The sequence below is a fragment of the Meles meles genome, chromosome 4, assembly GCF_922984935.1.
Source record: "Meles meles chromosome 4, mMelMel3.1 paternal haplotype, whole genome shotgun sequence".
Classification (NCBI taxonomy): domain Eukaryota; kingdom Metazoa; phylum Chordata; class Mammalia; order Carnivora; family Mustelidae; genus Meles; species Meles meles.
Window position 1 is genome coordinate 162,836,492 of NC_060069.1, and position 27,907 is coordinate 162,864,398.

Genomic DNA, 27,907 nt, shown 5'->3' on the forward strand with positions numbered 1-27,907 from the left:
TAAAGGCCAGTGGCAATCCCGCGTGTGACAACCAGACACGCCGCCAGACCTCGCCCAACGTCCCCGAGGGACACGACCCCCCGGGGTGAACACCGACGGGGCGGGGGGCCCTAGGCCAGCGGGAAGGACAAGGCAGGCCGGCGAGGGCAGCCGCCGGACACAGGCACCGCTTTCATCTTGTATTCTCGTAAACCAGGTTTCCAGAAGCGGACGCGAGAACAATGGCCTCCGACCCGCCCACAGATGTCCAGTGATGTCCAGGCTGAAGGGCGAGGGGTCACTGTACCTCCTCCCAGACCACGCCGGGTCCCGCCCGGGGGGGCGCCCCGCGAGCGGGGTCTGCTGCAAGCCACAGGGAGGGCGACCCGGGCTGGCGACCGGGGCTCCCCGTCCCCTCCCCGCACCCCGGCCGCCCTCGTGCTCTCGCTCTGGACGCCACGACCCCGTCGCCCTGCAGGGACTCGTCCCTTCTCATGCTGCGCGCAGTCCGGTGCTCACGGGTCTCGCCGTGCTCGTGTCAGAGCCGCGAGGGCAGTTCCGGGTACAGAGACAGACACGGGCAGTTTCTCCCGGAAAGTGCTGGACTCAGCTTCGCCCCGAGCCTGGCCCTCGTGTTTGTCCCAGTCCGGGTCCGGGTCTGCGGGCTCCTGACGCCGTCAGTGCTGAGTGACCGCAGGCGGACGACAGGCTGCGTTTCCCAGGGGCTGCGCACACCGGCGTCACCGGGCAGCCTCCTCACGGAAGCTTCTGGAAGCACGAGCAACTAGACTCTTTCAGGGCCACGACATGGGAATGGCCAGAACCGTGGGCCGTGCACCTCTGCGGGCCCCCCCCAGGCCCGGGGGGCTCCGAGGAGCCTGACGTTTGTCCCTCCCGGGCGGGCCAGGGATGACAGGTGCGGAGGGCGGCATGGAACTCACGCCACATTCCGATGCCAGGAGGACGCCCCCTCCATGCGGGTCGCGCTGCCGCTGAGGGCCCTGGACGGCCCCTGGCGAAGCCGTGTCCCCCAGATGCACACTCCTGTCCGGCCTGAGCGAGTTTCTGGGTCGTTCCCTTCGCGCAGCTGGAGCCGCGGCTCCTGCCAGGGCTGCCCGAGAGCAGACTGTCTTCTCAAAAAATTCCACTGATTTTTCAGAGGAAAATCCAGCTTCGGGCCCAAACAAACCAGACCAGGTTTCTTCGCAGTGAGGATCTCAGAGCAACACAAAGTCCCAGGAGTCTGTCAGGGTTTTGCAGCGTCGACCGTGACCGTGACCGTGACCGGCATCCTGGACACACGCACACGCGCAGACACACAGCCCTGCGTCTCGGGGGGCGGGAGGGAGACTCTGGCGCCTCCGTGTCCCACAGACACCCCGGAGTCACCTTCACCCAGCAGGGCAGTCGGCGGGAGAGCCCGCGCCCTCGCTCTTCCTCCTAAGCGAGACGCCCTCCGCCGGCCTCAGAGAAGCCACCCTGCCCCCAGCCCCGTGGGTGTCGGATATAGAGAAGGGCCCCACGGGCTGCAGGGGTGGGTGGGGGAGGGAGCTATCGCGAAGTGCCAGAGCTGGGGAGCCCGCCCACGTGGGGGCACGTGTGTCCTGCTGACTCTTTCGAGAGGTCCTCGTCCTCGATCCGGGATCGGGCCAGCCCCTGGAGCGCTCTCCCTGGGGTCAGGCAGGGGCTGCGTGTCCCTTCCAGGCCGGAAAGGCCCCGGGTCCACGAAACCCCCTTGTTAATGGCGCCGATGGGGGCAGACAGTCCCCCTTGGCCACCAGGCCTGCTCACTGCTCACGTCACTTCTCAAGCCGCCGTCTGCCGTCCCTCCTGGTGGCATCTCACAGCAGCCTGCCCTCCTCCCGGGCGGCGAGTTCGCATCAGACACAGTCTTAGAAAGAAAAAGAAGGGAAGGGTCATCACGGGTCCGGCACCTGCTGTCTTCTGGGGGAGGGAAGGCAGACGGCTGACTTTTCTCGGGGCTTAGAAGGGTGGAAACAAAGGGCCGAAAACTCTGGAAACCCACGGACGGTGTGTTCCGTCCACCCTAAGAACAGGCAGCCCTCAGGGTTTGGCGAGCTGCTGGTCTCAGGCTGTCGGACACGGGCTCGCATGGCCCCAGGAGCACATCCCGGGCCGCCTGTCCGCCACCGGGAGCTGGTTCCCGGGACCAACGGGGCCCCCCTGGGGCGCTGCATTTCATGCCCAGCCGGGGCCGGACCTCCCCCGGGCGGCCACAGGGCCGGACGGGCTCATGGGGCTTGGAGAGGAGGCTCACTTGCCGGGACTGTCGAGTGCACGCCGGCCCCTTGCCCCTCGCAGCCCGAGGCACCTGTGTGCGGGGGAGGCTCGTGGGTGGGTGTGTTCCCCAAACTTGGGGGGTCACATCGACCTTGGCTCCCGGGACTGGGGTGCTCGCCTCGCACGCGCAGCTGTTCTTGGACAATGGGCTTGGAGTCTGGCCTCCCGGGGGCCCCGTGGGGGTGGGGTGGGGAGGGCAGGGCCCCCGGGGTGGGGGGAGGGTGGAGCTCGGGGGCCGTGCCCGGCGGTCACCATCCCAGGCTCTCTGCTGGCGTGTGTGTCTGGAAAATTCCGCAACCCAAGGTCAGCAAGGACGGATTACACGCCAAAGGGGGCAAGTGGGAAGCAGCTTCCCGAGGAGTTCCCGAGGGGCTCACTATCCCCTGGCCATCAAGTACAGCTCATGCCAAAGGCAGCCCCAAGCCGCCCGCTCCCGTGACCCGCACGCACTCCCCACGGGCCCCTTCCCTCGCTGCCCACTCACCAGGGAACGTCTGCTCTGGCCGTGCAGCCCGGCACCTGCGGGAAGGAACCAGAGGCACTCAGGGTGGGCAGCAGAGGGCGGGGGAGCGCTCCCGGATCGGCAGCGGGTTAGGGCCGCAGCCGTGGGAAGTCTTTCTGCGATGACGGAATTGGCCACACTAGGGAGGCCCCAGGGAAGGCTCCAGCTTGGAACCAACCTGTCCATCCAGCGGCGACCCAGGCCCTCACCCCATGAAAGATCTGGAAGGTCCCCACCTTTGTCAGTATCTTAGGGGATGGCCACCGGCCTCTCCCCCCAGGGGAGACGTCCCTTGCCCCCCCAGGGTCCTTCCCGGTTGACCCTTGGGATATGACCTGTTCGTGTTCTGGGCTTTTCTGTGAGTTCTGCTGCTTGGTTTTAGAGGGTCAACACCCAGACTTCCTTCTTCTGTCTTGACTTTGGCCAGAGCTCAGGACCGAAGGCAGCTCGGTTTCCACGGAAACGGACCCCATCCTGACCTCTACGCTCAGAAGCGGCCACTCCCGCCCCACGCGAGAACACGGCCTCCTGCTGCACCCACACCTCGAACAAGGCAGCTGGCTCACGCCAACCCCAGAAACGCTCAGCCCCGAGCCCCGGCCCTGGTCCCCTACCTGGCTGGACACCCGTGGGGACATCGGCTCCTACACACCCAGCCGGTGGCCACGGCCACGGCCACGACCACGCCCAGCACGGCCAGGGTGCTCAGCACCGTCCCGTGCTCCCTCCTGTGGACATCAGTGCGGCTCCCTGTGTTGCCGGGTTCGGGGGTCGTGAATGTTTCTGCTGGAAGAGAAAAGGAGCCCAAGAGTTAACGGGTATGGAGGAAAGGCCTCCCGGCCTCCCGACCGAGCGAGAGGGGCCTGAGGGAGGAGATGTTTTGGGGACACTGCAACCCTGAGCCGGTGGGGGAAGGGGTCCTGTCCCTCAGGGGAGCCCCCCCGTCCTCCTGGGGGCACAGGAGGCCCTCCACACCCCCACCGGGGCCACGGGAGCCCGTGCAGCGCCCACACCTGGGCCGGAAGCGCTGATCCACTGGGTGCGGGCGTGAGGAGCTTGTACAGGCGCCCAGTGGCCCCACAGCACCAGAGCTGACACCACGGCCTGAGGGAACTTCTGGTTTCCCTCCACCCGCCGCCTGCGCTGCTCTGCAGGGAGAGCATGACCGGGTCGGAGGCGGGCTGTCTGGTGCTGCCCTTGTCCTGGTCCGTTTGGGCTCAGAGACCATGACCCCAGAATCAAAAGGCTGTGCCCTGATTTCTGGAAGGAAGACGGGGGCCCTGCCACCGTCCTCGGGGTCACGGCGTGTGCCCCACGCAGGCGCAGGCCCATCCTCGGGAGGCTGGTGCATGTTGGCACCTTCGCTGCCGGCGTCTCGGGTCCCCCGCTTCCTGCCCAAGGAGCCCGCCCTGCCCTCCGCTTTGCACCAGGACCTGCGGGTTCCCGGGGGCAGGGGGCCGTCCTGGGGCAGCATCCCTTTCCTGCCGCAGGGCCCGCGGACCCCGCTGCCTGCCGCTGGAACCCCGTCATCTCAACGTCATGACCGGGACATGCAGATGGAGAGCCTGGGGCCTCCAGTACCTGCCTGCACCCCAACCCCAGCCCCTCACACCCCAAGCCAGCAACCGGGCCCAGTTCCAGCAGCCCGAGTCCCAGTGTGGTGGCTCTGGCCTTCTGACGGGGCACAAGCTCATAGACGGAGCAGGCGTGAGCTTCGATCCTGACGCCATCACTGCCCGGCCCTACACAGCCTCCTGGCCTCAGTTGCTCATCTGTAAAGTGGGTCAGCAAAGCTGAGCCCGAGAGTGACCACTGAGTCAGGGCACATACCCTGCACGCCCAGCCCCACTCCTGCCCTTCAAGGGCCGCCTGTCACCTGCTCCCGCTTCCAACCAGCTTTCGGAAGCCACAGCCAAGACTCCTCGTAGGGGCCGAGCCCCGAGTCACCGCAGGCCCCCAGGCTCAGGCTGGACTCAGCACGCGGACCCCGGGGGACCTTACCTGTCTGGCACAGGCCCGTGAGGTTTTGGTGCAGAAGGACGTTCTCGATGCAGCAGCCGACGTTCACGCTGCGGGTCCGGCTGACCCGCAGGACGCTGACCACGTCGTACAAGCCGCGTGCGTTCAGGACGACCGTGCTGTTGTGCAGGCCCTCGGGCAGCACGCTGTTGTCGGTCTTGTTGATCCAGTACACCTTTGGTTTTGGGTAGCCGTTCGCGGACGTGCACGTGAACATGAGCTCCGCGTCCTGGGAGGGGCCGTGTGGGGCGTGGACCACGGGCACGCTGTAGTTCGCTGCAGGGGAAGGGGGGGAGGGGAGGGCGGCGGGTGCTGAAGGTCAGAAGCGAGGGGCACACGGCCGGCCCCACTACCGATGACACAGCCCGACTGGCTGCCGCGCGGAGGTCCTAGGTCGGCCTGAACTGCCTGCCTAAGTTCGCCCCCACCCAGTGCTTTGCAGCGCTCGCTCCTAATCTCGTTCAGAACCTCCAGCTGGAGCTGCTTTGCAGAATTCCAGGCAAAGACGGAAGATTCGGGGTTCGTCCGTGAGACCAGGCCAACTCGGGCTACGCGGGCCAAAGCGTTTTCAACCAGCTCGGCCCCACACCCGCTTAGACGCAGACCCGCCGGGAGACGTTAGGAGGCTCTTTACGGATGGAAACGAGCCCGGGACCGCGCCTTGTCCACGTAGGCTCGGGGTGTAGGGCTGGGCTGGGGTGGGTCCCGCCGGCCTCCACGGTCTTACCGGCCACGCGTAGCGTCACCACCACGTCCAGAATCTTCTGCAACTGCAAAGATCTCCTGAACACCAGGCAGTTGAACTTCTGTCCGTCGAGGGGGGTGACGTTGTAGAGACGCAGGGAGAAGTCGCCGTGCTTCATGCTGTTCGGCGAGAGCCAGGTTCTGTCCCTGTAGCGGTTGTCCTCGAGGCCCGCCGAGCTGTTCCCCGACAGGTAGTAGGTCACGGGCGTCAGGTGGCCCGCGGCGCTGATTTGCCAGTACACGTACAGGTCGTCTAGATCGAAGGTGGGGCTTTCGGGGAAGACGCAGCTGAGCTCCACGTCGCTGCCCACCAGCGCTCTGACTTCCTGCTCTCGAGCATCCGCTGGGAAGGAAAAGGAAGACACTGATTTTCTGTAATTGATTCCTTGCCCGCAAGGTTCCTGCACTGCGGGGACGGGAGGAGGATTTTTGTTCTCAAGACTCAAACCCCACTTCTGACTCATTTCAGCAGAAACGTAACGTATTAATCAGGCGGACAAAGGAATGGGAAAGCACACTCAAAATTCAGGCATTTTTGGCAGGCACGTGGATTTCCATCCTTACGGGAGAGGCTAAGGTCGGGAGAAGTGGGCGGACGGGGGGTGGGCACCCAGAACTGCATTGCGTTGTTTCGGCTACTTCTTGGGTATTTCCAATTAATTCAAATTAAAAGGTTTCTTTTTTAGTTCAGACATTTATAAGGAAACCGTTTCGCTTGACGCTCGCACTACATCAGGAAGGCCGACGGGCTGTTCCCAGAGTGGTGCTGCCGTTGGGACCACAGCAACGCCTGCGGGGACAGCCATCGTGTCCCCCACCCGCCGCCACCTCGGGGCTGGAAGACGGCGAGCCCTCCGCCTTCCACGTGGTGCCGAACCCTGTTCCTTGCTTTTCTGCATGGCGGCGGTGGTGGCCAACTGGGGCGAAGGGGTCAGGAGAAAGAGGGGGCCCCAGCTCATCGGGGAGCAGAGGGACTGAAACACGGAGAACGAGCTGCCTTCTACCTCCGTGAAGCACGAACTCACACGAGATCTATGGGGCCTGCACAGGGCGCCCCCGTCATGGCCTTCGGTCCACTCGTTACCCGAACCCCGGACTCAGTTTTGTCGCAGGGTCCCCCAAGAGGGGCAAGAGGGCCATGGTAGGACCCCGCAGACTCCTGCACCCACAGCCTCCCTGCTCTGCCGGAGGGCAGGGAAGAGACGCCCTGCGGGAGCCCCCCCCCCGCCCCTCCAGACCTACCGGCTTGCAGGGCACCGAGTAGCAGCAGGAGCAGTCCAGGACTGGAAAGAAACAATCAGAAAGGCGGGTGAGTTCCTGCTCCTTCCAAACAGGGCAGACTGCTCCTCGCGGCGGGAGTGGTTGTGCCCAGGGAGAAACGTGACCACACGCATGGCCTCAGTCCGTCCGGTGGTTCCTGGGTGGTGGGGACGACTCCGCTGGTGGGGCGGTCAGGGCCACCCCGGGCAGGGCCGCCAGTCCTGAGCCACCCTCCAGCTCCCCGACGCCGACAGTGTGATCTCAGGGGATGGTGGGAGCCTCCCCAAGGTCACAGTCCTCCGCCCGCTGCGGGCCTGGCCTTTGCTGTGGATGGATTCCAAGAAACTACATGAAATCAGGAAAGTACACTTTGAAGGGATTTGTAGCAGAGCGACATTTCAGTTTGGGGGCACAGAGGGGCACCGGGGTGGCTCCGTGGGTGAAGCGCCCAACTCTTGGTTTCGGCTCAGGTCATGAACTCAGGGTCAAGTTCCGGGTCCGGCTCCCTGCGCACGGACAGTCTGCTCGCGGACTCTCCCTCTCTCTCTGCCCCCCCTCGTTCTCTCTCTCTCTCTCTCTCTCTCTGAAATAAATAAATCCCCCAAAAAGAAGTTTGGGACACAGAGAGGATCTAACGTGGCCAACAGCAGTGGCCGCTGAGCTGCCGGGGAGCCCACGGGAGGAAAGGAACGCGGTCATTCTGAAACCAGAAACCAGATCTGAAGGCTCCTCGGAGCGGGCAGGCAGTTCGCCGGCCAAGGGCCAGCAAATCCCTCTGGGGACTTCCCAGACTCCTTGAAGCAGACCTTGGACTTGGGAGACTCCGCACCCTGCATGCCTCCGCCCCGCCACCCTGTCCTGCAGGCCTCCCAGGACCCTGAGTCTGCTGCCTGAGTTCTAGACCCGAAGGCACCCCTGCCCCGCCCCCAACGGCTGTCATCTGAGTGGGCGTGGAGGCCCGTGCCTCGCAGAGACGTTCCGGCGTGCACTGCCCTGGGCCACCCGGGGCTCCCCGACACCCTACAGAAGTCACAGCCTGTTGGGGTCACCATTCCAGCTTGTAGGGACAACTTCCAGACCTCCCCGTCCAGCCCCTTTCCTAGGGCGTCGTTGGGTTATGGGGGGGCTCTCTGGGGGGTGAACATGAGCCCGTGCTCTGGGTTCTGGCCAGGGAGACAGGTTTGCCTTCCCTGGGTGCTCCCGGGACCACTTCTTGGGCCCTGCCAGGCCTCTGCTGTTCCACCTGGCCCCCAGGCCAAGCCCCTAGGCTCTGGGGTATGGGTGACTGTGACCTTCAAGGACCTACATTTATAACTGGGAAGGCTGGGTGGCAGGACCCAGGTGTGGCCACCACACCAGCTTATGAAGGGGGACACAGCCTGCCGACCCCACGACTCCACCCCAAGTGGGCATCCTGGCAAAAAGCTGGGAGCAAAGCTGGCGACCGCGTCTTCCCACTAGCAGGGACCAGGGGTGATGGGCAGGCCTGAGCCTGCACTCCCCCAGGCTGCGCGCCTGAGCCTGTCCTCCCCCAGGCTCGGCTGATGGGGGCAGGGATCCTAGGTGTGTGGGGGAGGACTTGGCACCAGCCAGGGGGCACCAGCTGTTTTTGGAGAGTGATCCTGGCACTTCGAGGTCATGGCGTGCCTCTGGGCAATCTGCTGTGGGTGGCCAAGCCAGGGGCGGGGGCGCCAGGCCGCGGGGACACTTCTCCGCTGGTTGGCTGCGGGCCTGCTCTCCTCCCCGCTCTCACCCTTCCTGCGCCGGACCGGCCTCCAAGTACACCCACGCGCTGCCCGCCGTCCTCCACCACCTGCCCTACGCCTGGGAGGACGCCACCCGCCTGCAGGCAGGGGCTCCGGATGCCGCCTGGCGCCCAGGGGCCGACCCTCCCACGAATTCCGCCCGGGCCACCAGGTGAGCGGGTGTCCTATCGGAGCACCCCAGGAGCCCGCTCCCCGCCCCCCGGGGCGCCCCGGCTCCTTCCCCGGCGCCCGCACACTCACCTTCTCAGCCGCATGGTGGGGGCGGGACCTCGGGTCGCGGGAGCCCTCGGAGCCGGAGAGACCTCGGGCAGCGGGAGACCCCGGAGCGCGGGAGACCTCGGGCGGCGGGAGACCCCGGAGCGCGGGAGACCTCGGGCGGCGGGAGACCCCGGAGCGCGGGAGACCTCGGAGCGCGAGAATCCTCAGGCCGCGGGAGCTCTCGGGGCGCCGGAGCCCAGCTGAGCCTCCGCGTCCCGCGCCTCCGAGGCTCTGAGCGCTCCGCCAGCCGCCGCGCCGGGTGCCTGCCCAGGCCCCGCCCGGCCTCGCCTCTGATCCCACCCCTGCCCCGTCCGGCTCACGAGGTGGGGGGCGGGGCTAACGGGACGGAAGCTCGGCCAAGGGCCCCGCGAGGTAGCCCTCCCCGCAGGGACGCGGCGCGGGCACCGGGGCGCCGAAGGTGTCCCGGGGAGTTGGGTGCGGCGGGGAGCTGGTGCGCGTTCGCGGGCAGGGGGACGGCCGAGGGCTCTGCGGGAGGCTTGCCAGGCTGGAGGGGCCGTGGGAGGCCACGTGCTGTCCCCCGTGTCGCACAGACCGTCCGCGCCCCCCGCCCCAGGTGCCGGCGCCTCCCTGCCCGAGGCTGGACTGGGCTGAGTGCCCGCCGTCCTCCCCCCTGCCCTCCCTCTCTCCCACGGGAGTCAGGACCTCCGAGTCTTAGGGGAAGTGAGAGGCCTGCGGCCGTTTAAGAACGAGTGAATGCAGGGACGGGAGGCGGGAGGGCAGGCGGGGCCTCCTCTCTAGTCCCGCGCTAGGTCCGGGGGATCCGCCTCCAGCTTCGCCCCCGGTCCTTCGGGGGTCCTGCGCCGCACGCTGCAGCCTGTGTGGCTGGTAAAGCCTCTGAGGGGCCCGCTGCGTGAAACCAGTTCCCGTCTCCTCCTCCAAGGCCGTGGCTCTCCTCTCTTCTGGTCTGGAAAGGGCCCTCTGCTCCCTTCCCGTCCCGCCCAGCGCCCTTGGCCTGCACTGTGCGGCCGGGTGAGTCACTGTTCCACCCCGTCCCGCGCAGACCAGGTACAAGCCAGGGAGGTAGGCGGGGCCGCAAGGAAGGGGGTGTCCTTCCTGCAGAGGGGCCTGGGACCCCAGACGCCCCACCTCTGGTGTCGGGGAGCTGGCAAGAGCATCGCGTCCTCGCCCCGTCCCCGGACCCTCTCCAGGTCCGCTTCCCGGGCTGATGGGGAGGCAGAGGCCGGCGCAGGAGAAGGCAGGGTGTAAGCGAGGGCCGAGCAAGGGGGGCTCCCTCGACAGCCTGCCTGCCCCGCAGCAAAGACTAGCGCGCACCCACTGCGGGCCAGGGCCTCTGTGGCGCGAGGGGTCCGCTCCGGAAGCACAATCCGTGCTCCGTGGAAGTGAGCATTCCCGTGCAAACGGGAGAGGAAGCGGGGGCCGGGACGAGGGGCCGCCGAGCCGGGCGCGCAGGGAGGGGCGGGACCTGCAGGTGAAACCGGGGCAGCGCGGGCCGCAGACTCCGGGGCTTCCCCCCTTCCGGGCTGGCCAGGCACTTAGGGTGTGGGATTTCAACGGGGCAAGCGGGGCTCCCTCCCCTTTAGGCGGGGAGGGCACGGCCAGGAGGCCAGGAGGGGACTCCGGTCACGTGTCCAGTGGGGGCACCGGCCATCGCCGTGGAGGGGGCGGGAGGCGGGGACCCAGAGGAAAGGTAAGTTGCGGCGAGGAGAGCGCGGTGTGGGCGTGAACCGGCTCGCGCCGGGGTCGGGACGCTGCCTGCTCCCGGCCGGAAGACCGTCGCCGTCCTAGGCCGCAGTTTGAACAAATGGAGCAGGGACGCTTGGGGGAGGGTCGCCGGGGCAGGCCCGGTGGGGTTGGCGGCGTTGGCAGCAGAGCCCGTCCGGGGGACCCCGCCCGGGCCAAATCGGCAGGAGACGCGCATCCGCGGGCGCGGGACACCTCCACCTCCCAGCCCTCCGGGGGCGGCCCCGCCCGCAAATCCCGGGGCGCCCTCTGATTGGGCGGGGGCTGCACTGATTGGCCCACGCCTGGGCAGCGCTCCGCCCCCGGCGCGGGGGAGGGGCTGGGGAAGGGAGACCCCAAGTGCCAGGGGCTTTGGGGCGCTGGGGAGGCAGGCAGAGTGCGCAGTCCGTGGGTCCGGAAGCACGACGCAGCCTGGGCCTGCCCGCGGGCAGCGGGGAGTGGGAGAGGGGCGCGAAGGGGTAACCTGTGGGGCTGCGGGGGCTGGGGCTGGTGGGGAGACCCCCCACCCCCGCTCTGCTCTCCTGGCGCCAGGCCAAGCGCTGCCACCGGTCCCGTCAGGAACGAGGGCTGGGGCGCAGCGGAGGGGCTGTGTGTTGAGGGGACTTCTCGGGGGAAGGGGCGCCTCGGCCTGGTGCATGCTGGTTCCAGTCCCCGCGCGGCTTCCCAGGAGCTGTGTGACCTCGCGGAGTCACTTAACTCCTCTGTGCCTGCACGTTCGCGTTGGCCGAGCCGGAACAAAGGGCAGCGGCTCCCGTGCGGGGCATGTGAGCGGACGCGAGCAGTTGTTTTATGGAAAAGCAGAGCAGCCCTCGGGGCTCCCTGAAGCTGGCAGGTTTTCCTTTCTTCCCCTGCGCGGCGACCGCGTTTCCCAGGCGGCCAGAGGCTGCAGAGGGAGAATCTGCTGCAGGAGCATCTAGGCGGCCAAGGGCACCGCGGGCGCGCGGGGTGGGGGTGGGGGTGGGGGTGGGCATTCGTGCTGGGGATCAAGGTCTTGGCCGTGGGAGGGGGCGGCGGGCACTTGGATGCTGAGACCCAGGCTTCCCCCTCAGCCGTCCTGAGCAGCTCCCTGGGGGTCGGCACAGCCTGGACGTGGGGTCCAGCGGGGTCCCTGGTCCCCGAGAGCGCATCTGTTCTCTGCCGGGTGTGCCTGTTTCCTGGGGAAGCCGGACATCGGCGCCACGAGCTTGACATCCCAGAGCAACAGAAATGCCTGGTCTGCGAGTTCTGGAGGCCTGGGATCACAGCTCCTCCCGGTCTCTGGGCAGGGCGTCTGCTGTCTTCTGCTCCTGCTGGCCCCAGGCTGTCTCCGGGTCATGACCTTCCCTGTACCAGGTCAGGTCTGCCTCCGCCTCCCCTGACGAGGGCCTTCGTGGTCACATTTAGGGCCTCCCCAGGGTAATCCCGGACGGTCTTCCCATCGGATGTCACCGTATCGGCTGCATCCTTTCTGGCCGCAGCAGGTGACATTCATCAGCTCCAGGGATCAGGACAGGGACACCCTTTGGGGTCTGTGGGTGGGATTAAATACTTGGAGACTCTCCAGGCATTTGAGAACTCAAAGTGTCCGCCTGTTGGAGCAGCTCTGGGCCCCTCCTGGGGTGCGGTCAGGGTCTGGGAAGGTCTTATCTGTGCTGGTCTCCATCTGTCAGAGGGCAGAGCCCGGACAAGGCGGGGCTCGATCCCAGGAACCTTGGATCACGACGCTTCACGGACTGAGCCACTCGGGCACCCCTGGCCTCGATTTCATTACTCATCTTGCTAAATTCGCCCCTGGCCCCTAGACCTGGGACCCCAAAGCCCAGGGACTGTCCTGTCCACCCATGAGAGAGGGTTTATGTGGACTCAGGGAGGACTTCGGTATTAGTCAGGCTTCTCTGGAGAAACAGGACCAGCAGGGTGACAGAAACTGATGCCAAGGATGGGCTCGTGGGACTACGGAGGCTCGAGAAATCCGAAATGCTGGGGGCGCGCCGGGTGGTCGAGACCCGGGGAGGAGGGGTCGCTGGAGTCCACAGGCTGCCTGCCGGAGAGGGCCCCGCTCAGAGGTCAGCCTGTTCCCGTCGGGCCTTCTCGGGTGAGCAGAGGCCCGCTGTCTCCGGCCCCCGCGCCGCTATAACAAGACAGTGCACACCGATGGCTTCCGAACGGCGGAGTCGCGCGGCCACAGCTCCGGAGGCTGCAAGTCCCAGGCCTGGGGCCGGCCGCGCCGGTGACAACCACACCCCTGTCGTGCACCCACATGTGGTGCCCCCACGCGGCATCCCCATGCGGCATGAGGGGCAAGGGAGCTCTCTGGCCCCTTCGAAGAGGGCACTCGTCCCAACCGGAGTCACCTCCCCAAACGTGTCTTGACACCACGGTCCTGGGGGTTCGGACTTCAGCGTACGACTCGGGCGGGCGGCACAGACCTGCAGACCGCCTCCCCCCACGTCATGGAAGGTCGTCTGCTCCATTCAGGGTCCACCAATTTAAACATCAAACTCATCCAGAAACACCTTTACAGAAACATCCAGAATCACACTGGAGCAAACATCTGGGCCCCGTGGCCCAGACGAGTCGCAACAGAAAATGAACACATACCACAAATATTCTACTTCAAAGTATTTTTTAAAAAGACCTTCAGGAAGTACGATCGTAGCTCCACTTTTCCTCTGCAAGCGGTGGGCACGGCTCCCACCGCCCGCACGGGCCCCGGGGGATCCTCGTCCCTGCCCGGACGCCCAGGACAAGGGGTCTGTTACTCCGTCTAATCTGCGTCCCTGGGGGATTCCAGGCTGATCGGGAAAGACGCCTTTGGGCTTCATTATGTGTGACTTGAAGCCAACTCTGCCACCGGCCGGGTGCACAGGGATCCCGCCTTCTGCGAGCAAGTCCCTCTCGTGCGAGGGGCCCCAGTGGGCTCGTGCCTCGCGCTCGGATCTGGCCTCTGCGTGGCCTGCTCTGTCCGTCTGTCCGTGCTCCCTTTGCTTGCCAAATGTGATATTCTGTGATTTCCTGCGGCTATCGTCAGGCTGGGTGGTTTTCACGATCACGGCCAACGGCGGTCATGTGCCAGCATGGCCGAGGGTGCCCGGGGAGCGCGGGCCACACCCGCTCAGGACAACGGGTCCTGCTCATCTCCACCCCCGTCCCGTCCCACAGGATACGGTAGAGGCCGACCTTACACACAGAAACACGATAATGTGACCCATAACCAGCACAATAAATATATTTTTAACTTCTCAACCGGCACACAGAAACATTTTCAGCAGCAAACGTGCTTCGTAACGGTCGGGGGCTGGGAACGTCACCCCCCACCCCCCACCCCGGAGAAGGGCACCGCAGGGCTGAGCCCTCATCACCACACCCAAAGGGAAGACACGTCTGTGGCAACCTTGGAAAATCCAAAATCAAGCAAATAAAATAATAATTGAAAGGAAAAAAGAAACAATGTAAGGAAAGTTGCCTGGTTCTAGGAAAAGTCTTTTTTCTTCATAGTAAAATAAATCACTTATAAAGAGGAAGTGAGTTCTGTTGGAAATACTTGAAATATTCTCTCAGGGGGAGAAAACAATTCTTCACCAGCTTGGCTGGTCCCTGGCCTGGAGGCTTCGTCCTCGGCCTGTCCGGAGCCAGCAGGGACAGTTCGTCACGGGAAGCCAGGGCCGAGTGCCTGCTGCCAGGGGGAGAGGGAGGCGCATGACCACCCCGAGCTGCCCACGGCCCCGGGGGCCAGAGTGGGGGCCGGTGGGGGGGGGCGCGGCACGAAGGGAAGTTGGTGGTGCCCGCCGCGCTAGGCGACCCAGAGGTCTCTAGGAGAAGCGCCGTAGAAGACCTGGTCCAGCTCCCCGGACCGTCCCAGCCAGCGGGAGACGATGCGCCGTCCTGGCGGTACGGGACGAGATGGCATCCTCTGCCCCCCCCCCAGGGAGGAGCTGGTACCCTGGCCCCAGCTCGGCAGGTCCCCTTCCCATGGGAAGAGGCCACCGCAGAGGGAACCACACAGAAGAAAGGGCAGGACCCAGTGGACGAGGTTGGGCAAACTGTGCCGTGCAGTATTCCGGGGAACCCCTGTCCCCGAGAGCAGAGCCCTACGGAGCAGGTCCTTGAGGGTCCTGCGGCTGCTGGCGCTGGAGGCCCCGCGTGTGGGGCCGGCCGCGGGGGAGCACACACCGGCCGCCCTCCGGTTTGATGCGGACGGCGGGGCCCACTTCTTCCGGACGCGGCAGCCTGTCCCCGCCCCGCGCCCCCGTCTCGGGCTCCCTGGCACCCCACTGCAGTCGGGGAGCTCTTCTGGGTTTACTCTGGGGATTAGGGCCACAAACAAGGAGCCAGAAACTCAAGTGCCCGTCCCAGTCCCCGCCCCAGATGCTTCCCCGGGCAGCCCCCCTGTCCAAGGGACGACCCTGGCTTGCAGCCAGCGTGAGGCATCTCCCCTGCCCCGCCTGCCGCCCCCATGGGGAGGAAGAGGATTACGGATGCTGAGCGCGCGGGCGGGGCAGGAGGGGCGGCCTGATGGTCATGGCTTCGGAAGACAACGTGTGGACGTGTGGACGCGGCTTCCCCTGGGCTCCGCCTAAACTCAGAACCCGGCGTGGGCCTGGCGAGCGCAGGGCCGGGCGGCTTCTGCCATGAGCGCCGGCCACACGCTACAAGCCAGGGCCGCGCCGCATCGGGAGGTGGGTGGATGGAAGGGCCCAGAAGCTCTCAGGAAAAGACACAACTTCGCTTGGATCCTGTCAATGTCGGCCCAACACAAGGGCAGGAGCCCCACGGCATGGGGTTGGGGGAGGGGGCGGCCGTGTCCTCAGGGGCTCTGGGGCACCGAGCGCAGCTGAGGTCAGGAACGTGAGGGCAGGCATCCCGGGAGCAGAAAGTGTCCAGAGCAGTGGGGCTGGGGGGAGCAGGGGTGTGGGGGTGCGGGGGGCTGGGAGGCAGACTGGACGTTTGTGGGAAAGAACAGTCCCGACGAGAATGTTCCGGCAGCGGGGGAGGGGCATGGGGGGCCCAGAGTGTGGCGTGTTTGGGGGACTGTTGTTCAGTACAGCCCAGAAATGCATCGTGGGTGAGCCTGTGTGAGTGTGTGAGTGGGTGTGAGCAGGCAGGCGTGAGTGTGCGCAGGGGTGTGGGCGAGGGCGAGCAGGCAGGTGCGGATGGGTGTGAGCAGATGGGCGTGGCTGTGTGGGCAGGTGTGGTGTGGGGATGGGTGTGAGCAGGCAGGTGTGAGCATGCTCAGGGGTGGGGTGTGGGGGGGCACAGCTCCAAGGGGCAGTGGGTGAGGCGCACATGGCCAGGTGACGTGTGTCTGGGAATGTGGACTTTCTTCGCAGGACTCGGGGAAGCACCACAAAGCCCCGAGGGGAGAAGCTAGACGGGCCCAGTGCAAGCAGCCGGGGAGCGGTCCCGTGTGGGAACAGGCACTCCCGACCTTGATCACGCCCTGAATCTGGAGGGTGGACCTAAGGCCCGCCAGACCCAGCCCTGACCTGGGCACGGAGGCCGCCCGGGCACGGCTCTGTGTTCCTTTGGAGAAACCGACGCCGCACCAGCGCCCCCCAAGGCCCAGCCAGCGCCCCCCAAGCCCCCGTGGGCCGTGGAACGCACAGGGAACCTTCTCACAGCCGGGATGTTGCTCCACACGTGCACGGCGTCCTGGACGGCTCGGCCACAGACGTCCTGGATGGTCACAGGGTCGGCCTGCGGGGTGGGAGCTTCGGCTGGGGAATCAGGGGGACGACCTCTGCCCCCCACGGTGCCGGCAGGCCTCAGCCACTCTAGGCACCACGTCGGGCCCTCCTGACTGTGTTTCCCCTTATGACCTTATGAGGGAAAGAGGCTGAGATCATGTCGTGAAACTTTTCTAGGGGGGACTTCCCATTTCCTTGTTTCCCCAGGGTCGCAGGCGCAGGTTCCCCGCGGCTCAAGCACAGAGGAAGACCCCCCTGCGGGACAGAGACGCCCTTGGTCTTGCTGCCAAGGCTGTTTTGCTTCGGGAAGATAAAAGGCTTTGCCGGGAGAAAAGAGTTTTCTGGAAGGCTGGCCTCGGGAGTGGAGGTGGCTGCCCGGATCCTGGAGCCCCTGAAGCAGGGGTGGGGGTGGGAGGGAGACGGACCCTCCACCAAGGGGAGCCACAGAGGAGAGGGGGCATCAAAGAGAAACTGAGGCAGGACGCCCCCTGGTCCCTGACACCCAGCAGGACACAGGCTGAGTCGGCCCGTGCACACCGTTCCCAAGCCCATCGCTGTGGACACACGGGCCTCCTCCTGCACGCAGACACCTGGCGGGGAGAGACACGCGGCGGCTGCCTGTTCCGCAGGGACAGATGTTTCTCAATTTGTCCCCCAGAACCCACCACCGGGACCCGCCCGGGCAGGCCGGGGAATGAGACTCGTGAGCAGCCCCGGAGCCCGGTTCTCTACACCACGTGGTCAGGCCACCAGGTCAGAGTCAGCCCCTCTGTTCTGGACACCGAGGGCTCCGAATCTCGTCTCACATCCCCTCCTGATCCGGGCGGGGCTGGCCCCCCAGGACGGAATCCCCGAGGGGAGGCAGACGCACACAGCCCGGGCTCCTGGAGGACGTAGAGACATGAGAACGAGGAAATGCCGCGCTCCAAACTGCACGTAGGTGAACAAACATTTAACCTCAGACCCCGTCACAGTCCCTAGAAACACGGCCCTTCCGGGGACAGTCAGCGGAAGTCTCCGCTGCGGGAAGGACGCCCCGCCCGGGCCTGTCAGCCACCCTGGGTGTCTCCACGGGGCTCCCCCGCCGAGACGGCTGGGTGTCGTAAGCCCCCGATCGCCTGGTTCTCGTGTGTCGCCCTGACTACCGTCATCGACGTGCACGTTCCGTGCCTCGCCTGTTTCTGCGGGGTCTGAGACGAAGGTTCTGTCCTTTGGAAGCCAACACGCGGCTGTCGTGAATGTGCAGAACACCGGTCACCCGCCAGGGCGAAAAGACACGGTACCACGGGCGGCACGTCTAGGTCCCCCCACCCCGGCAGGAACGCGCGTGCACGGCAGGACGGGGGCTGGTAGAGAAAAGGCGGGGCACTCCCCTCCTGGCCTGCCAAACGCGTGCGCCAAACGACCCGAAGTCCGTACGTCACGGTCCTCTGTGTGTGCGAATCGCTGGCGCCCAGATCTGGAACCTGCACTTTTTGGCGGGACCCACTATTACTTATTTTAAAACACTTTCTTTTTTTTTTTTAATTTAATTAATACTGCAGGTCACAAAGCTGGTCCCGGGGGCTTTTATGCGGCGGCAGTAGACTTCCTGCCGTGGAGACGTCACCACAGACGTGCAAGAAAGCAGGAGAATCACGAGAACACTTTGCTTCCCGCGAAAGTGACTTTTTGAACCGTAATTCTCGGAGCCGCTCCAGGAGAACGGAGGTTTCCGAACCGACCTCGGCAGAGAAGGAGAGCCCCGGGAGGTCGCTTTCGGCAGAAGGTCCACCCCATTGCAGCGCGTCGGCCGCAAGAGCGGGTCCACACGGTCCCACGGAGAATCCCGCTTTTCCGCTGGGTCTACAGGGTGGGTTCGGGGGACACCGGGACCAGAGCAGCTGTCCCAGTTGCTGGCGCGTCCGGGAGGAAAGCAGTCACCAGGGTTCAGAGACGGGAAAGGAACGGCGCCCAGCGGAGCGGATTTCCCCGGGAGCCCGCGGTTGCTTCCTCATTAGGACCCCGCCAGCCTATCGTATCCTTTGCATAGATCGAAGGAGAAAAATAACCTGATTTCCTCCACAGACTTAAAGAAGAACATTTGACGGAATCCAACACTATTCCTGATCTAGTTACTCGAAAACATGGAAGTCAGGGAAACTTCCGGAAACTTCCTTAGCAGAGCGAAATACATCAGCCCTGACCTAAGAGCCAGCGTCAGCTGGGCAGGGAGCGCAGGACCCATTCCTGGGACAGGCAGACCTGGACGGGGTGTCCCGTCAACGCCACGCTCCGACAGCGTCCAGCAGGCGCCTGCACCACGAGACGAGGGCAGGGCACCGCAGGTGTGACATCGGACGAGAAGGTGACTGCTCTCTGCAGAGGACCGGCCCAGACACCCAGAAAGTCTAACCGAGGCGGCTAGAAACCGCTGTGGTTCTCAAGGTGATGCGATAAGGCCACGGAGCCCAAGGACCGACGGACAGCACAGTGAGTCACTCACACACCCGAACCCGCCAGATGGCAAGGCGGAAGGTCCGGAAAATCTCGGGGGGATCCAGGCCCCCGCGCAGCAGGACCGCAAGGGAAAGTGCACAACCCATGGGCCCGTCTCCAGCGGGGGGGGGGGGGGGGGGGGGTGGCACCGCCCCACCCGGCAGATGGTTGTGGCCGCGAGGATGACATTCCTTGGTGCGCGCACGCCCCCCGGTTCCGTCCCACAGACGCCCGCACACGCCCTGCATCGGTCCTTTTTTGCGACCGAGCAAAGTAAAGCCACACAAAACACGCCATTGAAGCCAGGAACGAGGGTGGCTGGTCCGCAGCAGAGGGGCTCGGAGGGGCTGGGTCAGGAGAAAGCCTCCGCAGGTCTGCGGCATTTGCGTAAAGCACCCCTGAGGTAGCCAGGCGAGGGCACAGGGCCCGGTGGCCAGGAGCTTTCTGCTGTGAGCATGGGGGGGGGGGGGGTCGTCCTGAGAGGGGACGCCAGGCCCCAAGGGTGTCCTGTCCCAGGGGGTCAGTGCCGGGAGGGCCCTGGCCAAGGGAGCCCAGGACGGCTCCTCTCAGGGTCAGAATTCAGGGGGCGGAGAGAACACCCAACGCTGTTGGTGCCCAGAGGCCGAAGGCACGTGTGATTCTGTGCACGTGTGTGGCGTGTGCCCGCGTGCACGGCGTGTGGAGGTGTGTCTGGGCATGGAGGGGAGCCCCACGCTGGCGTGTGCGGAAGGACATGCAGGAACCACGTGCTGCGGGACGCCCTCCAGGGCCACCGCGGGGTCTGTGCCTCGAGAGAGCAGCGGCCCTCCTGAGCCCCGAGAAGGGGAGGCTCCGGGTGGGGCCATGAGCCCTGCTGTCCCCAGGGAGGCCGCCCTGACCCGGCCTGACGCCCTCCCGGACTGCGGCTCGTACCTCCAGGAAGCGCGTGGCTACGCGCCGGTCATCTTGGCTCAGCACCAGATTGTCCACGAACATCCAGAAGAAGGGCTGCCGGCGGCCTGGGCCGGGCCTGGCGTACTGCAGGACGCGGTGGAACTGGAACAGGTACCACGCTGCGGGGTGCGGGGGGGGGAGCGCAGTGAGGGGACACGGGGGGGCGGCTGAGGGTTGGGGAGGTAGGGGTGACTGTGGGAAGGGCCACTCTGGTGTGGCTGGCCTGGCCGGGCCCCACGTGCTCCCCGTGGCAGGCCTGTCCCCTCCAGAGTGACTGAGCCTCAAGGGCCCTGGGGTCCGTGTGGCCCCGGGCGCCTCCCCTAGCCTCCACCAGTGCTCCCGCATCAGGAAGGGACTGAGGCACTTAAAACAGCGCAGGGCCAGAGGTGCCCGCGAGCAAAGTGCTTGTCTGTGTCCCAAGAATCCGTCCACACAGAGCACGTGCGACCTGGACATGGCGTACGGCAGGCGGGGGCCGGGCAGCTTCTGGGGTGACAGGTCCCCCACCCCCGCTGTCCGGTGCCGTGTGGCTTCCCGTGGCTCAAACCCCCCAGACCCTACCCACCAAGGGGTCAGCTGCTCGAGCGGGTGAGGCCCAGGGACGGCTGTTTGTAGGAACGCAGGCCGCCGGCGAGCGCTGCCGTCGCTCAGGTGCATGAGGGTGGGGACAAGAGGGCGGTGCGGGGGGCGGGCGGCCGTGTCTTACCTGGCGGGTGGTCGCAGGCCTGGCCGACGGGGGGCGTGGCACCGTACACGAGGTCAAACGGGCCCCACGCTTCCACCTGCCAGAGACGGGCACACTGCCGATGGCCGCACGGGACAGACCCGTCCTGCCACAGGCTCGCAGAGCCCAAGTGCCCCCACAGCAGCGGGCACCCCGTGTGTCCAGCTGGGTGGCTTACGATGAGGTCGAGCCCCCACAGGGCCCCGATGGAACAGTGAGGCCCACCAGGTCAGACCCACTGTGGTGGTTCTCGGTGGGCCCTGGCCTCGGGGACACGCAGAGCCCAGCCTCTGTCCTCTGAGAAGAGGCCAGCTCCCCGCAGGGCACGTGGGGTCTGAGAACCACCCCGGGAAGGTCGGCACAGTGACTGGCTGGGATTCACGCGGATTCTGAGTGCGCCCCTGACGTGACAGCTGGTGGCCGGGAGCGGACCGCAGGCCACCACCTTCCCCACCAGCCGTCAGCAGCCGCCAGCTGGCCCTGCAGGCCCACGGAAGAAGACAAAATCCAGTCCGACTCATGCCCGGGCAGACAACAGAAGGACAATCTTCAAATACAGGCATCGAGGACCCCTCTCCGGGCCTGAGCGACGCCCGCTGATGACGGGCAAGAAATTAACACGAGACCCAGACACCTGACGCCTGGTTTTCTGACCGCCCCGAGCTGCTAACCAAGAGCCCACATCCCGGGGATGTCCCCAATCCCTGCGTCCCCTCCCACCGGTCCCCGTGTCCCCCCAGGGCTAATAACGCGCAATGTGCCCCTGGGGGCGTCTGGCCGCTGGACTCAGGGACGGCAGGGGTGTCTGCACCGAGGAGAGGGCGTCAGGGGAGGCGCCGAGGGTGGCCAGCCGCTCGCCCCGGAACCCGGGGCAGCCAAGTTTCGCATGGAGGAAAACCGAGTCTAAGCGAGGCCCCCCAGGCCCCCACAGCTGCCGGCACCCTCCAGCCCGGACCAGAGCCCGCCGTCTGGGAAACCCGCAGCAGGTGCCGCTGGGGACGTCCACGAAAAGGAAGTGAGGCCGGAGGGGTGGTGTGGGGCGCGGAGGGACACCCCTGAGCCGGGCTTGCCAGGACAGGTGTCCCCGGGGCTGGGGAGAGAACACAGGTTTCCAGCCCCACATCAGAAGCGTTGCCACACGTCACTGACCGCAGGCGTCACGGGACGATGGCTGAAGCCGCAGAAGACCGGTGTCCCACCTCGTTCCCAACCGCAGGGAGGGCAAGTGTCTGCGAGCTCAGCTGAGGGGCAAGGAGATGCCCTGGGCAGGGGCAGCCTCGTGTCACCTGCCTGTCTCACGCCCTGTCCGACCCTTGAGGGAGAACCCTGCCCTGGGGTCTGGGAGAAGCCTCGCGCAGGGACAGGCTCCCGAAAGGCCCCACGGGGAGTCGTCTAAAGGGAACGGGGTGAGGGCAGACGGAGGGTCTTGGAGGAGGCCCTGTGGGTGTGACGTTTAAGGGTGTGGGGCTCAGGTGTGCCCCACGAGCAGACCGCACCAGCTTTGGGCAGGGGAGCCCAGGGTGCGATGAGGCTGCCCGGCTTCCCCAGGCGCGGCCAGAGAGGAGAGCCAACCCCTCGGGCCACCGGCTCCGGGCCTGAGGCGGGGCAGAGCCGTGGGCAGGGAGAGCACAACCCCACGTGGGCCCTCCTTGTGGCCAGCCGCCCCCTTCAGCAGCCGGCACTCCCGGCCCAGACGCCCTGCCCACGGTTGGTGGCTCTCAGACCCCTCTCCTGTGCCAGAGACCCACAGACCAGGTCCTCTTGCCCCAGGGCCACCAGGGGAGGCTGCCCAGCCCCCTCTCGCCAGCTGCAACGGGCTGCTGGCCGAGCCGGGGCCTCCTGAGTCATCTAGAGGCACTTCCTCCCAGGCCGCTGTGCCCGCCAGCAGGAGACAGCCTTCGAGGGAGCCAGGACATCCCGTCGCTGTGTTCGGAGAGTGCCCCCAGCCACGGGCTGCTGGGTTCCAGACTTTCTTTGAGACCCCGGGCGGGGCTGGAGCCCGCTGTCTGGGCCGCGCCGTCCCCAGGGCCAGGAGTGGCCCCCAGGATCTCCGCACCTCGGCGGGGACGTCGGGCCCACAGCTCTGCTGTGGGCTGTGGGCAGCGTGGGGCCCACCAACACGGGCCTCTCCTCTCTCCCCTGCCTTCGGGGCGCCAACCCTGCGACCCCCCGGTCCCCCGGATCTCCCGCACACCCGCGATCGTCCTGGCACCCGGAGGCACGCGGCAGCACTTACGTCCTTCCTCACGACCTCTGTGACATCGTCCAGGTGCTTCAGGCCCCCCGGGGCGGAGCCACTCTCCAGGAAGCCCAGACTCACGAGCTCTGCGCGGGGAGACACGAGGAGGGCGCGGAAGGGCCGGTGCGTGACCCCCGCAGAACGTGACGGCCAACGGCTGATCCGAGAACACGAGCAAACGCTCCCTGGCTCACGAGCTGAGGGGCGCCGGGGACGACGCCGTGTGTGACGTCACACACCAAGCCAGCAAACCCCCCCCCCCCCCCGTGCGGATCGAGAAAGTCAAGCGATTTGTCCACCACCAGGCCTCCTGGGGCTGTGGCGTCAGGCTCTGGGTTAGGAAACCCGCCAGGCCGTGGTGTTCCAGCTGACGTCAGTCCGCCAGGCTGGGGGACACGTGGGCGTGGGGGCCGGAGCCCTCGGCCTGCGGCTGGGAAGAGGCGTCCAGAACGGATCCCACTGGCGAGACCAAGGGAAGCAGCCTCGGGGCAGCGGGGCCGGGGTGGTGACTCCCGGCTCCTTCTGCCGGCCACTGCCCGCTCTGGCCGCAGGCCCCTGGTCCGCAACGTGGTGCCCACAGCCTGCCGTGGCCACGGTGCGTGAGGCCCAGAGCCCAGGGCCCGGAATGGAATGAATGAATCCCGCGACTCCATCTGGCCAGAGACTAAGACGTGTTTTCATGGGTTCCTCTTATGTCTACGGGGCCCAGAAGAATCCAGAGGATTTCCAAAGGCACCAGCAGGTGGGGGTCAGAGCGGGGCCCGGGGGGCGGGGGCAGGACCCCCCAGCAAGGCCGGAAGGCGTCACATGGCCGGCAAGCTGGGGTCTGGGTAGAGAGGGAGAGGTGGGCAGCCCTGTGGGGCGGTCAGGCACCCGGCGAGGTCCGGAGGGGACTTCGTGATCGGTGGCCGTGCGTGGGCCGCGGCTGGTGAGCCCCTCTCGGAGGACCGCTGGACGCACGTCCCCATATCGTGCCATTTCACACCCATGCCTGCTTCCTGCATGTTGTCTCCCAGGAGGGAGCCCCGGGCTCCTCACCCACCTGCCCACCCGCCTGCCGCATGACCCTCAGGGAACATTCTCGGGTCCCGTCCCCGGGGCAGGCCCCCCAGGCCTCACGACACTCACCTCTCCTGATGTCCCCAAAGAGGGACAGCACCCGGACTGGCTCTCTCTTCCACACGGGCACCGTTTTATACGTCTCCAGCGAATTCTATTAAAAACACAATTCTCAGGTGACGGTTGTCTTTCTGGTCCGGCAGAGGCACTTCCCGACCGAGGGAGACACCCCTGCCCCGCCCCAGGTGGCCTCCCAGGATGAGATCTCCAGCCCTGACCCCCGCCAGCTCATCTCGAGCGGAAGAGGCAGGAGCGAGGGACTTTTCCTGATGGCGGAGGAAGGAAAGTCTATCCTGAGAGGAAGCACTTCCTCTGGGTTTCTCGGGGGATCCTGAGTAGGTACAACCGTGGGATTCCCCGACTCCTCTCCTTCCCCATGTGGGCTCTCCATGTGGTCCCCGAGCCACGGGGAGCTCTGTGAGCTCCCAGCTGAGGACAAAGGACAGGGGAGCTCATGGAGGACACCCACCTGCCCCTTCCAGGACGCCCACTTGTGCGTCAAACACCCCAGAGCCCCTGCCTCCAGGAGGATGCACTTGGGGGGTCCCGGTCTCCCACGAACAGGGCATCAAGCTGCCATCTGGCAGAGCCCAGGCCTGAGCAGGTGACCCCGAGCCATGTGGGGAGGGGTCTGCCGGGGCTGGAGCCGAGGGTGGGGGCTGGCGAGCTCAGAGGTGTGCGTGAGGAGGGCAGGGGTGGGGGCTGGCGAGCTCGGAGGTGCAGGTGAGGAGGTGCAGGTGAGGTGCAGGTGAGGTACAGGTGAGGAGGGCAGTGGTTCTGCTGGACCCTGGGGGCGTCCTGGTCCCCTGCTGCAGCTGTGGGGGTGGGGAGCTCCTTCCTCCCTGCCCCCACCCAGCCTGACAGCTTCTGACGCCAGCTTCGTTTCCTTGCTGAGGGGACTCCCGCAGCTGGCAAGCGCGGTGACTGCCGCGCGGGGACGGACCGCACTGATGGGGCGGGAAGAAGGTTCTATGAGGATCGCGTGCGCTTCCGTCTCCGGGAAGCACCGTAAGGCCCGTCGGGCACGGAGCACGAGCTGTCCGGTCTCCCGGGCAGTGCCTGGCGCCTGACTGGCCCACCCTGTGGCCAGGGGACCAGCAAGGAGGTGCGGGTGTTCCCAGAACCGTCGTGGCCGAGCAACTGGGTAAGGGTGTCCTGGGCCAGCAGCCGGTCCCAGGACAGAGGGGAGCCCACGGAGGGAGGGAAGCACCCCAGGGTCGGCCCACGCTCTCTCCCGGGCTGCTGGCACCCCAGCCCTGCCCGTGAGACGGTGGCAAATCCTGGAGGGCGGTGGGCAGCCCCGTCACCCCACCTGCTTCCCACCACCCAGAAAGAGCCCGTGCCACGGAGCTGGGGGTCTGCCCTCTTCCCACGTCCCCGGGGTGAGTCTTGCTGGGTGGGAAGACTCTGCCCAACCTCCAGAAGGAGCCGGAGGCTGGGTGGGGGGAGCCTGAGGCTGAGAGGGAGCCGGAGGCCGGGGGGAGCCGGAGGGGGTGCCCGGTTTTGGCAGGTCTGGGTGTGGGTCGCTTGCTGTCCCTGCCTGCTTCCCCAGAGCGACCACGCTTCCGTCCTAGCTTCCTGGGGCTGCCCTAACACGAAACACAAGCTGTGGCCTAAAACCACTCCTCTGTGTTTGCTCTGGAGACCCAGAAGCCCCAAGTCCGGGTGTGGCTGGTCTGGCTCCCTCCCGGGGACACCAAGGCAGGTCCTGCTGCCCAGCGTCCCTGTGGTTCCTGTGCCGGCAAGAGCTCCTTGGCTGGCAGACGGTCCCTCCCACCGCTCTCCCATGGTCACGTGGCTGGCTTCCCTCTGGGTGTCTCCATCCCTGTCTCCTATGACACCTGTCACTGCCTTCCAGGTGCTCCCCAAGCAAGATGACCTCACCCGGAGACCTGTAGCTAAATCGCACCCACAAAGACCCCAGTTCCAACATCGGCCCTGTCCCAGGTACCGAGGGCGAGGACTCGGAAGACGTAGTTCAACTCACTCAGATGAACCCACGGCTCCTGCCTCCCTCACGGCTCCTGGCCTCCACCCTCGAGAGGTCCCGCGTCCACGCCCTGTGTCCGTGACCCATCTGTGCCCCACTGCGCTCTGTCCCTGCCTATGCTCGCCGCCTCGGGGTTTGCTCCCATTTGCCGGACTTGGGGGCACCTCTGCTGAGCCCCAGTCCCGCGTGCCGCGAATGCTCACTCTCTGGCTTGCAGGAAGCGTGCCCGCCAAACCCCGGGGCTCCCCCGCCTTGCGGGGCACGCCCTCGGGGAGGAAAATGAGGCAAGAGCGTTTGCTTCTCGCCTGTTACGTCATCGGCTCCCAGAGCGACTGGCAACAGAGAAACCTGACAGTCGGGTCCCCGCGCTCCGCCATCAGTCCTGGAAGCCCAGTCCCCGGCCTCCCCCAGCCCCCCGCCCGCCCCCTCGCTGCCCCCTCGCTGCCCCTCACCGACTCCCGGTCACAGAAGGCCTTCAGCCTGCCCCGCCACTTCTGCCGGCGATGCAGGAGCCCGCTGCGGGGGAAGGGCAGGCAGAGGAAGCACACCCAGTTGCTGGTGGCCTGCACCCGCCCCGACGTCCCGGGACCCACCAGCGCGTCCACACACTCGAAGCAGTAGCACCTAGGGTCAAACGGTCACGGTCACGGGTGCGGCCGTCCCTCGCCACCAGGCAGCCGGGAGCCGGCTCTGGCTTCGGAGCTCCCGGGGGGGCAGGGGTGAGGGTACGCGGTCCCTGGAACGGGGCTCAGTCCCTCCCAGGGACCCAGAGCGACAGGAGCGCGCGTCTGCAGAAGACAGCGGTGTGGGGGCTGATCTGCGATTTTCTGGCGGATTCCGCAGAAGCCGCTCCGGCCGTGGGAAGTCGGGGTCTCGCAGCCAACCCGGGGGCGAGGACACCAGCTGGAGGTGGGAGGGAGAAGGAAGTGCAGCGGCCCAGGGAGGACCACAGCTGGGGCGCGGGCGGCCCCTGCCTGGCCCCGAGCCTGACCGCCCGTCCCCAGGGAGCGGCTGTGCGTCACTTCCCCGCTGGTGACCGAGGCTGCCGCAGGCCTTCGCACCGACAACAGCGAAGAGAAGAATCAGGGACGCAGGCCTTCTGACGCCCACCGCCCCACGGCAAGGCTCCACCCCAAACGGGACAGTGGGGCCGGAGACGGAAATCGTCTAGGGCACGTCCCCCCACACTCCGGCTGAGGCGCCCAGAGGCTGGGCGAGCCCTAGATGCTGGGCAGGGGCTCACCGTCCCGCCTTCCTGCCGGCTCTGAGCGCCCCCATGCCGAGGCCCCCCCCCCCACCGCACTGAGCTCCCGGCTGCCCTCCCAGCAACCCCCCACGGGCTGAGCCCCGCCCCGCCCCGCTCCGAGCCACCTGCTCGGAGCCACCCTCTGAGCCACCCTCGGAGCCACCCTCCCGGGGCTGAGCACCCCCCTCTGAGCCCACCCGCAGAGGCACCCCCCCTGAGTCCTGCCCCCCCAGACCCCCTTCCCCTCCCCCCAGGACTGAGCCCCGCCCCCAGCCCACCGGGTGCAGTCGGGGTTCTCACAGATGAGCAGGGTCTCCCCGGCGCAGCAGATAGAGCAGTAGGACTGGTACCCGTCATCGTCGTACAGGAAGAGACAGTCCAGAAACTTGTCCTCGGAGAGGGCAGAGCCGGGCTGGCACCTCCCGGGCCCCGAGGCCCCCAGCAAGGCCCCCCTCGGCTCCCCGCTTACCTTGCACGGGGCGCACATGCCGCCCTCAAACAGCGGGTGCCGCGTGTGCACCCGGAAGCTCCCGCAGCAGATGCAGACGTCTGAGCGCACGTGGCACGGGGGGCGTCGCACGGGGGGGCGTGGCACGGGCGAACGAGCAACAGGCTTAGCAACGGCGAACACGAGCAGGCAGGGCCCGCGCACGGACAGGAGCCCTGCTCCCGGATCGGGGACTCAGCCTGCTCACTGCGCCGGGTCCCCCCACCGGAGCACACCACCCCCCAGAGTCCCCCGTGGCTTTTCTGGTTTGGGTTCTTTTGTTTGCAAAGATTGATAAACGGACCCTAAAATGCATATGGGGGGTGTGGGCGGCTCCTTGGGTCAGCGACTGACTCTCGATTTCGGCTTGGGTCGGGTCACGACTCAGAGTCCAGCTCTGTGCCGGGCACCGGTGGGCTTCAGGTTCTCTCTCCTTCTGTCTGCCCCTCCTCCCTGCCCGCCCGCCCTTAAATC

The 27,907-nt window shown here is 66.5% G+C and overlaps 2 protein-coding genes and 2 long non-coding RNA genes across 11 annotated transcripts; 2 read left to right on the forward strand and 2 right to left on the reverse strand.

The window, feature by feature from the left end:
- Positions 1-166: 166 nt before the first annotated feature.
- On the reverse strand, positions 167-14,039 carry ICOSLG (inducible T cell costimulator ligand). Of its 3 annotated transcripts, XM_046001841.1 has the most exons (8): positions 8,812-8,943; positions 6,788-6,828; positions 5,529-5,888; positions 4,784-5,077; positions 3,796-3,930; positions 3,397-3,565; positions 2,765-2,799; positions 167-1,870 (listed from the first exon to the last, which is right to left on the reverse strand). In XM_046001841.1, the coding sequence occupies exons 1-8, from the start codon at positions 8,823-8,825 to the stop codon at positions 1,860-1,862; spliced, it is 1,059 nt and encodes a 352-aa protein (XP_045857797.1). In that variant the 5' UTR covers positions 8,826-8,943; the 3' UTR covers positions 167-1,859. The 3 variants fall into 3 exon arrangements, with proteins under 3 accessions (XP_045857797.1, XP_045857799.1, XP_045857798.1); XM_046001843.1 differs by lacking the exon at positions 3,796-3,930 and having other exon boundaries at positions 8,812-14,039; XM_046001842.1 differs by lacking the exon at positions 3,796-3,930 and having other exon boundaries at positions 3,397-3,568; positions 8,812-14,038.
- Positions 9,695-17,844, forward strand: LOC123939857. The gene is made up of 3 exons (XR_006817992.1): positions 9,695-9,819; positions 16,876-17,496; positions 17,762-17,844. It is a non-coding gene; the product is annotated as an uncharacterized LOC123939857 (long non-coding RNA).
- On the reverse strand, positions 14,055-27,850 carry DNMT3L (DNA methyltransferase 3 like). Of its 6 annotated transcripts, none has more exons than XM_046001840.1 (8): positions 27,225-27,850; positions 26,153-26,324; positions 23,720-23,804; positions 22,589-22,788; positions 20,335-20,410; positions 19,608-19,747; positions 16,135-16,227; positions 14,055-14,206 (listed from the first exon to the last, which is right to left on the reverse strand). In XM_046001840.1, the coding sequence occupies exons 1-8, from the start codon at positions 27,431-27,433 to the stop codon at positions 14,180-14,182; spliced, it is 1,002 nt and encodes a 333-aa protein (XP_045857796.1). In that variant the 5' UTR covers positions 27,434-27,850; the 3' UTR covers positions 14,055-14,179. The 6 variants fall into 6 exon arrangements, with proteins under 6 accessions (XP_045857796.1, XP_045857795.1, XP_045857793.1 ...); XM_046001837.1 differs by lacking the exons at positions 14,055-14,206; positions 16,135-16,227 and adding exons at positions 18,690-18,820; positions 18,857-19,142; XM_046001839.1 differs by lacking the exon at positions 14,055-14,206 and having other exon boundaries at positions 15,597-16,227.
- On the forward strand, positions 22,786-26,099 carry LOC123939856. Its single transcript, XR_006817991.1, has 3 exons — positions 22,786-23,333; positions 23,854-24,433; positions 24,464-26,099. It is a non-coding gene; the product is annotated as an uncharacterized LOC123939856 (long non-coding RNA).
- Positions 27,851-27,907: the final 57 nt, after the last annotated feature.

Excerpts from the sequence above, each read along its gene's own strand:
- ICOSLG (XM_046001841.1), bottom strand. Across the intron at positions 5,889-6,787 it reads ACTCGGTGCCCTGCAAGCCG|CGGATGCTCGAGAGCAGGAA; the intron begins GTAGGTCTGGAG and ends TTTCCTTCCCAG. Across the intron at positions 2,800-3,396 it reads CCCCACGGGTGTCCAGCCAG|GTGCCGGGCTGCACGGCCAG; the intron begins GTAGGGGACCAG and ends TCCTTCCCGCAG.
- DNMT3L (XM_046001835.1), bottom strand. The coding sequence starts at position 27,433 with ATGTGCGCCCCGTGCAAGGTAAGCGGGGAGCCGAGGGGGGCCTTGCTG. Across the intron at positions 23,805-26,152 it reads CCTTCTGTGACCGGGAGTCG|AATTCGCTGGAGACGTATAA; the intron begins GTGAGGGGCAGC and ends TGTTTTTAATAG. Across the intron at positions 22,789-23,719 it reads CTTTGGGGACATCAGGAGAG|CTCGTGAGCCAGGGAGCGTT; the intron begins GTGAGTGTCGTG and ends GGCGCCCCTCAG.